The sequence below is a fragment of the Lontra canadensis genome, unplaced genomic scaffold (assembly GCF_010015895.1).
Source record: "Lontra canadensis isolate GAN:19392208 unplaced genomic scaffold, GSC_riverotter_1.0 scaffold27, whole genome shotgun sequence".
Classification (NCBI taxonomy): Eukaryota; Metazoa; Chordata; class Mammalia; order Carnivora; family Mustelidae; genus Lontra; species Lontra canadensis.
The window spans coordinates 4,543,008-4,556,780 of record NW_022631021.1 but is presented as its reverse complement, the minus strand read 5'-3'; the positions used below and the strand labels follow the sequence as shown (position 1 = coordinate 4,556,780).

The 13,773-nt window shown below is 33.8% G+C and overlaps 1 protein-coding gene across 50 annotated transcripts in view; it reads left to right on the top strand.

The window, feature by feature from the left end:
• Positions 1-13,773, top strand: part of RIMS1 (regulating synaptic membrane exocytosis 1) — a 491,535-nt gene that overhangs the window by 346,948 nt on the left and 130,814 nt on the right. For 23 of the 50 annotated variants that reach the window (XM_032864386.1, XM_032864388.1, XM_032864387.1 and 20 more), the window contains 2 exons: positions 3,935-4,024; positions 11,902-11,985. The exons of 8 other annotated variants lie outside the window; for them this stretch is intronic. In XM_032864386.1, the coding sequence (XP_032720277.1) occupies positions 3,935-4,024; positions 11,902-11,985 (174 nt within the window). The remainder of the gene's footprint in view (positions 1-3,934; positions 4,025-11,901; positions 11,986-13,773) is intronic. 19 more of the 50 variants (XM_032864391.1, XM_032864390.1, XM_032864389.1 and 16 more) reach the window with 1 other exon arrangement.

Sequence of the window (13,773 nt, the reverse complement as noted above, 5' to 3'; positions counted from 1 at the left end):
ACTATTGTTTATATTCTGTTTGCTTTTAATAAAATCTTATAGCAGTCAATTCTTACTAGCTGAGCATCAACTTCCTTCTTGATGAAGAATGAGAATGTTTGACCTTTCACTTCTAAACCCTCCCTGCCTTCATCCCCCCACCAGTTTAGCAGGGTTGCAATACAAACTTTCTCATCTAAGCATGCAACAATATGATGCCTCTTTAAAGATGAAAAGAAAAAGAGAGGTAATATTCTCCTGTAATTTGGAGTTTAGAATCTGATACTTTATTTACCTCTCATTCCGTCTTGGATTTCCTAATCAAAATAAATAAGTTAATTAGTAAATCTCCTACAGATTACTCATAGGATGCAGTCTGCAAACACTTACTGTCAATTTAGAGTTAATAGAAGGGAAGGAAGTAGAAAGTCAGTGAGACAAACCGAAAACCCAGGCAAACTTTTTCAGATATATTGGCCAATACGAAGATAGTAGGAAATAGGAGGAAAGAGCTATGACTGGACAAATGCGAAATGTATTTTGTCTGCATGGAATGTGTGGCTCTTCTCAGTTATACTAACGTGATCATGCTCATAAGAATTGTTTCAGCTTCTTATATATATAAAATTATCCTATTGATAACAACCTCCATGTCTTCCTGTAGTGCCACAGGAAAAAAAAATGAGGAAATACTAGTTTTGACTGTGAACTGGGGAAAAATATAAAATTATAAATATTGTAAAAATTATCTCAGATTCTTTATAATGTTCAACTGCCCAGGCTTACTAAAAGTTGTTTTTCCTAGCAAATAGTTTGTCAATAGGAACAATGTTTTTACAAATTCAAAAAGTTTTCTTTTTCTCATAGTCCTACTGATTTGACTATGACTATAAAAAAAGTAAAATAAATTTAGACGAATGGAACTAGAACAGCTAAATATATTTTTTCTTTCCCATATTTTCTACATATAAAGGTGAAATATCAGGATACGCAAAATATGATATGCTGGTAATTTCATCATTTTGTACAGTCTTCAAATACATCATTTCATATTCACCTAGGAATTTTAAGAATAAAATTTGAGGATTTGCTACATTCTAACAAGCAAGGAAAATAAAATTCATTGAGCACCAAACATAGTGTTGTCATTAATGTACTTTATCTCAATTCTCTGGCAGTAACTATATGATACGAATGTTATTACCCTCATTTTACAGATGAGGAAAGATGCTGAGAAAGTTTAATTTGATAAGTAACAAGCAAGGATTCAAAATGAGGTCTATTGACATTTTCCACTAAACTAGTTTTTCCACAATTAGATTCTGAAGAGTTGGTGTGGTGCCAATAAAAGAGTTTGTGAGTCAAATGTACTTTGGAAACTTTGCAAATTATAGTCACTCCCTGAAGATTTAGTATGCACAGCATGTTAGAGTCAAGAAATCTGTCTCATGTTGTTCAATCCATTTTCTGCCTATTTATTTTAATAATTATAATATTCAATTATAATTATAGCTTAAAATTATTATAACTTAATACTTATAACAATACGTATCTTAACCATTAAACCCTTTTTTCATAAAAACGCGACCCAAGAAAGTAATGTGCAGAAAATTCTATATATAACTGCCTTACTGTGTCCTGGATACTTTATATCTGTTATCTAATTCTCTGAGCACCCCTATTAAGTGGATGTTATTTCGTCTTTTATATAAATGTATGGAAAGGCCTGACCTGCATTAGCCAGGTTCATTGCCATTAAGTAGCAAAGCCAACGCAGGAATTTAAGCCTTCATACTATATATAAATGTTATGCTATCTTCCATTCTGTTTCACACACTTTGCTAACCCTTGTTTGAGCATTCCTGAATAAACAAACCACTTTTGAACCGATTGCTTTAAAATGTTGTTTAACAACCAGTTGCTGAAGATACTTGCTTAAGGTTGGGAGTTGAAAAGGAGACTATCGTCTGTGAAGCAGGCAGAATCCTTAGTTTCAATAAAATTTGTCTTCAGTTAGTTTTCAAATACAGTACTCTAATATTTTTTTAAATTGAAGCCTTAAGAGATTTCTTTTGATTTTACAGTTAGTATAAATATGAGTAAACCAGTGGGGTGTTTGAATGTTTAGTTTGTCCTCAGCAAATGTATATTCCCTTACCTTTTGTATTTTAATATGAGCTGAAATAGACTTGTGAGTTTTATAATCAGCAATTAAATTTGTAGAAACATTATTAAATTGTCAAAAAAATTAAATGATTAACTTGATCTAATTTGCCCTTGGTGTAGCAGAGGTCATCCAGAATCCCTCAGAGATTTTTAAATAATTTAGATAAAGTTGGGCTTTTTTCTGTCAAATCAAAATTCATATTCAGGTTTGCATCTACTGCCCATCTCATCTGATTTCCAGTGATAAGTTTTACCTGTGGTTGGATCTGGATTCAGAAGTTAGTAAATGGGAAGGATTTCCTCCACTGCAGTCACTTGATCTTTGGGTCTGGCCTTTCCCTTCTGCAGACCAGTCCCGTGACCAGCTTTCTCCCTGCATGCTGGTCAGCTCTTGCTTATTGCTAAAATGTTAACTCTCTCAGTCACATTTTAATTCCAAAAATACATAAATTATTTGGCTAGTACATTTAGCTGTGAGTTGTTTTCTTCCACAGAAACAGGTATAATATTAAATCAGGGATTAAAGAGTAAATTTAAATATTGATTAACTCAGAGTTTTGTTAGCAGATATTTTTCAAATTAAGGCAATGAAATTATAATTTTGAGTATTTATCTTAATTATGAAGACTGATGTCTATGATTCCATATTTTAATAATTCTTATTCTACCTTCAAATAATTACTATGGTTTTTCTGATAAAAAAAAACAAAAGAGCTGTCTTTGTTTGTAGCTTTATAGGCCTCCTATTTTTTCCATGCCCTAGTAAAATTTGCTTCATATATATTTTTCTGTTTCCTGCATGTTTGTGTTGCCACGTTCCAGACATTTTGGTAGGCACTATAAAACATTACCACCTAAGATGCCTTTATTAGAGAACAGTTCTCACTGGAATATTTACAGGTAAGAGTCATAACAGTGAGTCCCAGTTATAAACTAATCCTGAATTCCTGGCCTACTAAAAATAACAAATTTAAATTCTAATAAAGCACTAACATTTCTTCTTGAAATTAATTATGCACAGAGAAACATTAAAGAAACCAAAAAATAACTTGAATTATAAAACTTATGAATTCCAGAATATTTCTCTAAATGAAATCTAGTTACTCAAATATAAGAATTCTAGTTGTCTTGTCATTTATTTGTTGTTTTACTTATTGATTTTGATTATGATCATTAATTTTATGTTATTTTATTTTTGGATAATTTTACTGTGTGAAGCTCAGTTCTGCCTGCACATACCAAAACCAAGTCAGTGACTAGACAGGACTTCCCCCTTCATCATGAATGCTTTCACTCAAGAGTATTGAGATTTACTGATGAAATATTGGTTAGGTAAGACCATTTGGAAGTCATGCCTTCCACTTCCCTCGTCTGGTGTTGTGAACCAAAGTAGTTGAGTTGTAAATTTTTTCTCCTCCGATGTCCTTCATTTTGTTTTGGTGTGGCATCTGTTCTTGGTAACGAAGTTTTAGGCATTTTGTTTTAGTGCTTTCTGTATCCAGTTTTTTCATAAGTAGGTGTGATCTAGTCTCATTTTTTTCAGTCTGAGACCCTCTTAAAAAATTATGCAAACCAATTCAAGCATAATCTTTGTTTAGTTTCATTTTCTAAACAAAATTTTGCACTGCCATCCTGTCAGCTCTCTCACACCCTTATGAACTGAATCACAGTGATTCTGCATTTTATGTAAAGGGGACATTATTTTATGCTTTACTCTCTAACATGGTCTTCCTTTCTTTGTTTTCTTTGTCTTTCTCTTCTACCACTGGATGCAATGCACTGGCACTAGTGAACTGCAGCCCTCCCTTGACAGGGCTAGGAGTGCTAGTACCAACTGCTTGAGACCAGATACTAGTTTGCATTCACCAGAACGAGAAAGGTATAAAATAAAGACTTTCTTAATTTCCTATCATTTGTACTAGTGATTCTTTTTTTTTTCAGTCACTTCATTTTGTTTCATGTGAGTCTCACAGGTTTATTCATTCATGTTCACTTTGCTAACTGTCTCCATCTCCCCCGACTCCCCTTATTATACACGTGTAAGGAGAGATATGTGTATGTGGGTAAGCCCCAGGCTACACATACACATATTTCCATGAATGTTGTTGCAAATGGTATGATGTAATTTGTAACTGCTTCTGGCTGCTGCTTTCCCCCTTCGTTGCTGTTCAGTGGTTTCATTTACACAGGACTCAGGGAGCCTTCAGTATGCTGATAATGTAAGGTCCAGGGAGTTATCCGAAGGGGAGGATCACTTTCCTATTAGTTCCGACGATAAATAGTATTTATGGGTTTTACAGCAACCTACCACAAACTTAAAATAAGAATTCTGTTTACGTAGAGAACTTCCCTTGTGAATTTATATTCATTGTTTAGTCAGCTTACTCTTTGACAGACATGTTTCACAATAAGTTATACTTTGACAAGAAAAAAAGGGTATGTTTATCTTAGATTTTCTGATGCCTTACAAAAATAAATGCATATTTAAACAAACACACGATTTTGCTTAACACTTTTAATTGACTGATTATTAAATAATTATGATTTCAATTCAAATGTATTCAAAGTTTTTGCATTACAATGTCTCCTAATTCTGAGGAGCTAGTTTTTCCATGATCGTGGAACTTTCTATCCCAGTAAACTTGGTTATAATCGATAGCCTTAGATGTAATTGTTATTTCTTTTCAGTTAGAAGTCATTAACTGGAGATTTGTTTACTACCTCTTTACAAATCCTGAAGAAAAACGTTTAGCAGTGCTACTATGTAACCCTCCTCTTCTTTAGGGGCTGCTTTAAACTTTTCTTTAACAATCTTTCTAGTTTGGATAATTTATCTATTTATGGGATGTTTATTTCTGAACTTTAATAATAGGTATGGGTGGACACATCCATTTTTAACTGCATATGATTCTACTGAAGAAATTACTTTTTTATTTAGTTTTTTCTTGTATTTGTATATTTTGTTAATAGAAAACAGTGGAATCGAACTTACGTTATTTTTTTTATATTTGTAAGAGAAATTTTAGTTGAAATAACTATAGGCTCTTCTAAAATCACAGTTGAAATTGTTTTATTTTTCTCTTTTGTTGTATATTATCCACCCCAAGAAAAGAAGTAAATATAAGAGTAGCAAGAAAAACCTTTTTAAATTTTATACTTATTTTTATTTCCTTGTGTGTTTCTGTCTGGTATTAAAACAGAATAGTATTGCTCAAGTCAGTAGAATATTCTGATAAAACAATACCCTAACATTTTTGGTATCATTTTTAGAGCTGCTAATAGAAATATAATGCAAGCCACATGTATAATTTTTAATTTTCTGGTTGCCACATTAAAAAGATGAAGTTAATTTTAATACTTTAACCTAGTATATAGATGAAATATAATTTTGACATATAATCAATTAAAAACTGTAGATCATTTTACATTCCTTTTTTTGTATTCCTAATAGCCAGTTGTGGCTCGTGGCTACCCTATTGGACAGCACAGGTTTATTCTTATGCTAAAACCTAAGTAGTATGTGTTCCCTTGTTACACTAAAGCCATAGAGTTCACAAATCTATGTGTTGGTTAGTTTTGCCTCTCAGATAATACCCTTAAAATAGATCAGCCTGTAGACAATCTGGCCAGTTATTGCGCTGGTCATAGTGAAGTCTCAGTGAGTGTATTTATCATAGAAGAACAATATCATTGAAACCTATATTCACTCTATATATTTAATAAAAAGTTGTTTTCCATTAAACAAATGAAAGGGGATATAGGGGAAGAAATTCATATTACCGATGATCTTTCACTTATAACAGTCAACCTTGTTGCCAAGAAGAAAATAAAATAAGTTTTCATCAAGAAAATTACACAAGTTGTAGATTCTTATTGGTTTGTAGGATAATGACCTCAAATGCCCTTTTGTGCACACTCTGAAGCAGAACATCACAGTATCAGCAGTGGTGACTTTGCTGTCTTTGGAAAATGCACCCAACATCTCCAGGCAGAATGTGCAGAGAGTAGGGAGAAGGAGGCTTGGAGCCTCTTCCAGGTTACTTAATTTCTCTGATTGACCAGAGAGCTTCTTATGTGAATGCCTAATTTATACATAGTAGATAAAATGTTAGAGAAAACTTTTTAAACATAATTTCATATTCTTAAGATGGCAGTGTGTTTCCACAGCCTCATGAACTATGAAAGTTAAATAATTTGCTGATTTGGATCCATTTGATGAATATTTGTATGCTCTTATACCAACTCATTTCCCTTCTCTGAGGTATCTTCACTAAGTTTTTAAAAACCAATGAAGTTTTGTGCCAATGCAAAGGATGAAATTGTCAAGGCGGACTCAATATCCAATACCATAGTTCACTAATAATTCAAAGATAGAGGAGGACCAGGCACAGATGACATATTCTTTTCTTCAAGGAGTCACAAACCACCGGATCCATTTTTCCTCCCTTATTAGGGTGGTTTGGCCCAGGTTAGATCATGCACGGAGAAGCACTGTTTGCAAAGGAAGCCATTTCAGTTTTTGAATGCCTTCATTACATATTCTGTTGATTACACAAATAACAAAAATAAGTTTGGATTAGCCCATTGCTCCATCTAGCCATGTTTTATAAATCAAGAAATTTGGGGTTTATTTGCAATTTAAGTTCTAGGAAGACTATTTCCTACTGAAGATGTCTAATAGAGGACTCTTCTTTATGTTTTCAGTCGCAAATACCACTGAATGTTTATGAGGAAGTCTGGTCAAGGCTGATCCACTTTTCCTCCATCTTTATTCAGGGTCTGCTTCAGGTCATTCATTCCTGCACCCTCCCACCCCTCCCCCCACCCCTGTTCCCTGTTTGGGAAAGAGGCCTGTTACAGGCCTGCCAATCACCTTTTCTTTCCCAGGTTTTAAAACAAATTATTACTTAAGTGTTCAGAAACATTTATTTTTAGAGCCACTGGAGAAGAGTTATTTTTCTTAGATGTGTTTTCTTCTTCTTGGACCTTTCATAGAAATCATAGCCTTATTGAAGGTTCATGAAAGGGTAGTCTACTCACCGCCTACAGTTTTTTACCTCCTCATAAATTCTGCAGTCTGACTCCTGTTCCTTACCATGGCTCTATCACTGTGCTAAAGTTCCTGTCAACTTCACTGGCTCCCCAGTTGTCCAGCAGCGTCTTGTAACATTTTGCGTTAATCCCACCCTGTCATCTGAACCTCTCCTCTGTTCAGTACCATCTGTAAAGTTTCTTTCGTATGCCTGTTAGGACACAGTTTCCTCTTGCTGGCCTTTCTTCCTATCCCACCCCACAAAGAGAGGTGTTTTTCCCAGCTGCATCAAAGTTTTTCTTTGCCCCACCCATTCTACCCCTGAAATTGTATTTCTGTCAACAATTTCCATTCTAATACATATTCAGACAATGCTCCACTGTAACTGACCGGCCAGAACTTTCTCTTGAGCACTAGGTCTGAATTTCTAAATGATTGCCATTTGTGTACATCAGCATGTCTGAATTAAATTCATTATCCCCCCCTTACATCCTCTTATAGGAAAATACTTTGTTTTCCTAAATTTTGCTCTTATTGAATGGCTTTGACATATAAGCAGGCACATTTTCTGAAACATTTTTCCTGCTCTTTTAAGAATTCTCTTCTGAGAAACTCCCAAACAGATCCCTTCCCTTGATTATATTGAATTATATTAAAGCCCTTCCCTTGTCACTCTTGCCCCATTAATTATTTCATAAACTTTATTTATAGTTTTATTACTTTTCATCTTAAGTTTTCTTTTCATTAAAATTAAAATACTATCTTCCCTTTGTTGTCTGCTTTTAACTCATTCTTCAAAAATGCAGGTCAGATAACTATATATAAATGACTATAGGTCATTTAACTTATATTAAACCTTTTTATATTACCCGCTCCCCCATACCTTTGGCCAGTTAAAATTATTCACTTTTCTGGGCCCACAAAATATATATTTCTGTTAAAATATTATATTTTACTTAGTAGTGTGGTTTTTTTTTTTTTTTGCTATATTTTATCCCTGGAGGAGAGGGATTATATCTTATTTATCCTTGCCCTCTCTTGTGATAACATTAGTATTTTTTTAGTAAATGTTCAATTTGGAGATTTGGGTTCTTTAAAAAATACTCCCTATTTTCTGTTTCCAAATTTAGGTCTAGTTGTGAGCTAGACCCAGAACTAGAAGGTAGGAGATCTAATTATCACCATAAATACAAGGGACAAGTTTAGAAGCTGTGACTTTAAGTCTATAGGCTTGCTAATAACTCATCCCAGAATCAGTCAGATTCACTGAACCACAAGACAGGTTCAGTCCCAGGCCTCACATCTTAGAGCTGTTTTGTAAGTTTATGTCCTATAGCATCTGCGTTTGCAGGTAGCTTGATTTGGAATGAGTAATCCAGAAAGGACTAAGTCACCTGTGCCTGGTCATTCAACAAAGTCACTGATCTTATAAGCCAGTCCTCCTGGGGCACCAGGGTGGCTCAGTTGGTTGAGCCTCTGCCTTCAGCTCAGGTCATGATCTCCTGGGATCAACCCCAGTTCAGGCTCCCTGCTCAGTGGGGAGCCTGCTTCTCCCCTGCCTCTGCCTCTTACCTTGCTTGTGTGGTCTCTCTCTCAAATAAATAAGTAAAAGCCTTAAAAAAAGATAAAAATTTTAAAAATAAGCCAGTTCTCCTTTCCTGGGGTAGAGGGTAGAAATAGACCAGGAGCATTGCTTGAATGAATTTCCCTCTGTATGGAAACACGAGGACTGAGGAGAAAGGAGGTACCTACCTAAAACTTAACAACTATAAATTGAATTAAAATAAACTTTGTTTCAGAGTATAAGTATCTATATTAATTTTACTTTAAAACAATTATTGGAGATTTTTTTACTTATTAATTTATTTTTTTGTTTCAAGTTTTTAGTTAAATTCCAGTTAGTTAACATATACTGTAGTATTAGTTTCAGGAGTAGAATTTAGTGGTTTACCACTTAGATACAACACCCAGTGCTCATCACAAGTGCCCTCCTTAATGCCCATTACTCATTTTTTAAGGACTAAAATGAATAGTGGGATTAGACAATAAAAATACATACTGTATAATCAGTTGTCTCATTTGTTCAGATTTGGTTTCTGATACAGTAGTTCACAAGTTTCTTACTTGTGCCATTTATGGAGTGAATGGTTTATGTTTCCATATAATTTCTCTTTTAGAAAATTGAACTGCTTAGCTATGTTCTGCCAAGAGATACACACCATTGAAAGGTGTACATATGCAAGTGAAAATATTAATTGTACACTCAAACACACACACGTATGTTTTACAGTCTATCAGTGCTGGGGGTGGAAAGACATGACATAAGAACCATTTAATTGCTTACCAAGACCTGTCAGTTCTAATTCCTTTATATCTCATCAATGGGCCCCCTCACCACTGTTAATCTCTTAGTTAAGGTTCTTATTATTTCTTATCTGTGATAATTTATTATCTACTTGGACATTCACAAATATATATTGATGACTTTTTCTGTAACTGTCAAAATTAAACAAAAACAAATAGTCTAGTTCCTTATGCAAGGAGCTCATAGCCTCTTAATTCAACCCTTCAACCATCAGAGTGACATTTCTTCTTCTGCTGTGATCACAGGGAAAGGGATGAGCTCTGAGCAAATAAAGGGTCTTAATTAATGAATATGGGATACCTGATACTGAAATACTAATACTGTAACTAACCAGTAATTTCTAGGCAGGCTATATTGGAAAGAGAAATCGAGAAGGAGCTGGTTCAACTTCATGATTAATAACTCCAACATAGCCTGCCCTGCTACCTTCCAAGATGAAAATGGAAGCTGAACCATGTGTATTTGGCTCAATAACAAGGGGATAAAAAGTCCATTGTTGGCCTTTTCTTCTGTGTCATAGGAGAGAAAGATATTGCACATAATATAAAAGCATATAAGATGTACTAATATATTTGAAACTCACAAACATGTTATAGTCAAACTTATGTAATATCTAGTCTTTGGACAAAAATTGAGTGTAAATTAATCTTGCCCCCATATTAAATATATGAGGGAAAAGTGAATGGATTTCTTATATTGGTACTATATATCAGCATATTCAGAAGGACTTTGAGTATACAGAAAATACATGTATTATGCTACATATTTCATCAAAAATTACTTTTTAATAGCTTGCGTTCACAGTTGCCTGTTTCCAAATGTACACCTTTCCCTCTTGTAGCTTTCACTGCATGTTCCATAACTACAGCATTTTCCTTTACTTTTTTGTTTAAATAAACACAAGGACTGGAATTTTGCCTCAAGAAGCAAGGTTATTCATGATCTTGTCAAGCTAATGTGACTTACTACTTCACCAAAAAAACCCCACATTAACTGTATTTTTGTGTTTTCACATACTGTAAACACTTCCAACTCTGTCAGTTTTAACACGACTAAGCACAACATAATGTAGAGGATATTGTGGTTGTGGTTGTTCTCAATTATTTTAGAAATATTTTTCTTTATTGTCTCTGCAGAACAAAAGCCAATAAAGTGAAATACATTTTAGAGCAATCAGATTGGACTGACCAACCATTTCAATAATCTAAAATTATTGAGTAATTTAAAATTAAGGCAAAGTATTTTTAATTTCACAAACATGTAACACTTAGAAGAGTACATGTCACACAGTTTGCTCCCCAAATTCTGCTATTGATACCTTTATCTGCTTCTTAGTTTCCTTAAATCCCTACTTGAATCACGGCAAGTTTGTCTTTCTAAGGGTGACTGATGAAGCACAGACAGACTTGATGGGGCTTTCAGAATCAAGTACCTGCTGATCTCAGATAGCCTAGTCACATGTTGACAGCCCTTTGCTGCTTTTGTCCAAATAATAAATCCAGTCAGCTAAGTGAAAAGGCAAAGAAGATGGCTTTTTTTTTTTTTTTATGTTAGGACTAGTCTGGATATTTATAACTCTTGCAGCCATATGAGTGCTTAGAGCCAATTCAGTTATCCCTTGTTGCATACAAGGAAGCCAATATCCAGAGGAATCATCCTATTCAAAGTGTTCATATCTAATATATAAAAATTCCCAAATCTGGCCTGTTCAGTCCTTTATTGCCTCTTCTGAGTTTTCAACTAGGTGTTTATAATTTGTGGTTGTACACAGAATCTCAAGGTAGTTTAATAAAAGAATGAAGATTCAAACTTTCATTTCTCTGTTGATCACAAAAAAGGTATTATTGTAAACATAGAAATAGAAAACTGTGTTTCTGCTTTATAATAAATCCACACACCTTATCTTTGCCGCTTTATCCAGTAATTCCAATGCCTAGTATCAAAAAAACATTGGTAACTTATTAAACCTATTTTATTCAAACATAAGCCAAGTTCTTAAGGGTGCATCTTTTTAACTTAAAGTCATATATTGTGTGTGTGTGTGTGTGTGTGTGTGTGTGTAGATATGTACACACACACAAGCACATTTCAAAAGAACAAAATCACACACAACAGATTTCAAACATCTTCCCAAATAAATTGTTTTTCTATTCACTTATAGGGTGAAAAGATTTATTTTCTTACAATATTATAATCTATCTGTCCAAGGCTTATCAAAATCAAAAAGTAAATTATGGAGCAAAAAATCGACACTTTGCCTTTTTGGGGTGCTTTTCCAGTCCTAATGTTCCATATATTCTTTTATTTTAGGAGTTACTAAATGTCCTGTTTTTTCCTGTCTTGTTCATTGGGCAAACAGGGGTAGATGGTCCCCCTCCCTAGATAGGAGACGACCTCCTAGCCCCAGGATTCAAATCCAGCATGCGTCTCCGGAGAATGACAGGTACTAGCCAACTCCTCCTCACAGACAAGTGGCTTCGACAGGTTGATAGGCCACGAGTGAAGGATAACCAAGAGAAGTGTTGGGCATTATATGCTTCTTCTCAGGAGCCAGAACCAAATATGTTGTGATTCCATCACTAAATGCATCCCATCTCTAATAAAGCACCTCAGTGCGTTACTAAAATGAGGATGGCATGCAGATGGCGTAGTTTAAACACAAGAAAGTCAGATCCAGTGGAAGAGTTCTGTTTTAAATTAGCATTTGTTTCAGTGTTTTGATTTTCTAGAAACATATTTAAATATTGTTTTTGTTTAAACATGAATAAATAAAAATTTTAGGTGTTTTAAAATATATTAAAATCTGTCACGGAAGCCTTTTCTTTGTTATACTGGTTGATGGTTTAATCTCCGTTGTCTTAGGTTTGGGGGAACATTAAAAATGTCTGATTGGAAGTAAAATAACTGGTTCTTATCTATTGTATGTATATGGTGTTTTTAAATCAAATATTGTCGAAGGCTAGTGTCAATCTACAAGGTAGGTCTTTAAAAGTAGCATCAGTCATTTGAATGTGCCTCATGCTGATAATGTCAGAAATGCTGTGTTATCCTTCTCACAGGTGTAGCTAACCCAGTTCTCCTGTTCTACCGTGCTTCTTACCTATAGTCATTGGCTTTAAATATCTTTTTCTGACTGGTCACAAAAAGTTATTGGATTTTAGGGTGCTTCTCTTCTAGTCGAAGCAGAAATTCAGTCAGCATATTGGTATATTGATTGAAGTGAAGCATATTTGGTAGCTCAGAAATAGAACAACTAGTAAAGCATTTACAAAAGGTTCCTTTTGTTCATTTCCAGTATGTGTGGATATAGATAGCAGAATAATTGCAATCTTAGTTAAGAGTGATGTAATTTTCTTTTTTCTGTATCTGTAAATTATCAAGATAACTTCAGGATTTCAATTTGGAAGAAAAACTAAGACTTGTCACTCAAAGAAAATTAAGTCATTTTACCATTTTGGAGAAGACTACAAACTGGTAGTTTATAAAGACTTTAAGAGTATTTTAATCATGTTTTAATCTTTAAGAAATTTACATTTTAAGATGACTTCGTATTTGAAATTTAAAACTAATTCCCTTTGGTTCCTAGGACAGAATTTCGTAGAGTAGAACAATTAGCAAATCTCCAATCTAAAAATTATTCTAAATTTAAAGTATTTTCAAATAAAAATATAAAGCAATCATATAAATTAAACAAAACTTACATCCACATTGCTGTTCATTCGTTCAACAAATATTTATTGTGGTCTGCAGTGTGCCCTCTTACTATGGCTAGAGACACAGCAGTGTTTAAGAAAAGCAAGGTTCTGGCCATCAAGGACTTAGAACTTCCTTTTATAAAACACAGTTCTAGAAAGCCTTTGACTTTATTCCAGACAAATGAGTCAGTAAATTTCATCTCATGTAATGCTGTTTGAGTACAAGACAATTAAATGTAACTGTATTTATAATGAATATTAGATGTAAGTCTGTTGGATCACAAATTAAGCAAAAAGGAAGGCCAAATAATAGTTTTGCAGTTTTTATATACATGAAATGGAAATTAGTTGTCTTTTAATGACATATGAATTAATTATGTTATTTGATTTCGTAGATTGTATACATAACTTTATGAGTAAATTTTAGGAGCAGAAATGATCATTTTAGATAAGATCACTAAGGAAGTTTTGCTAATACATAATTCTGAATATACATTTTATTTTTTATTATGACTTATTTGCATATAAGATCTATG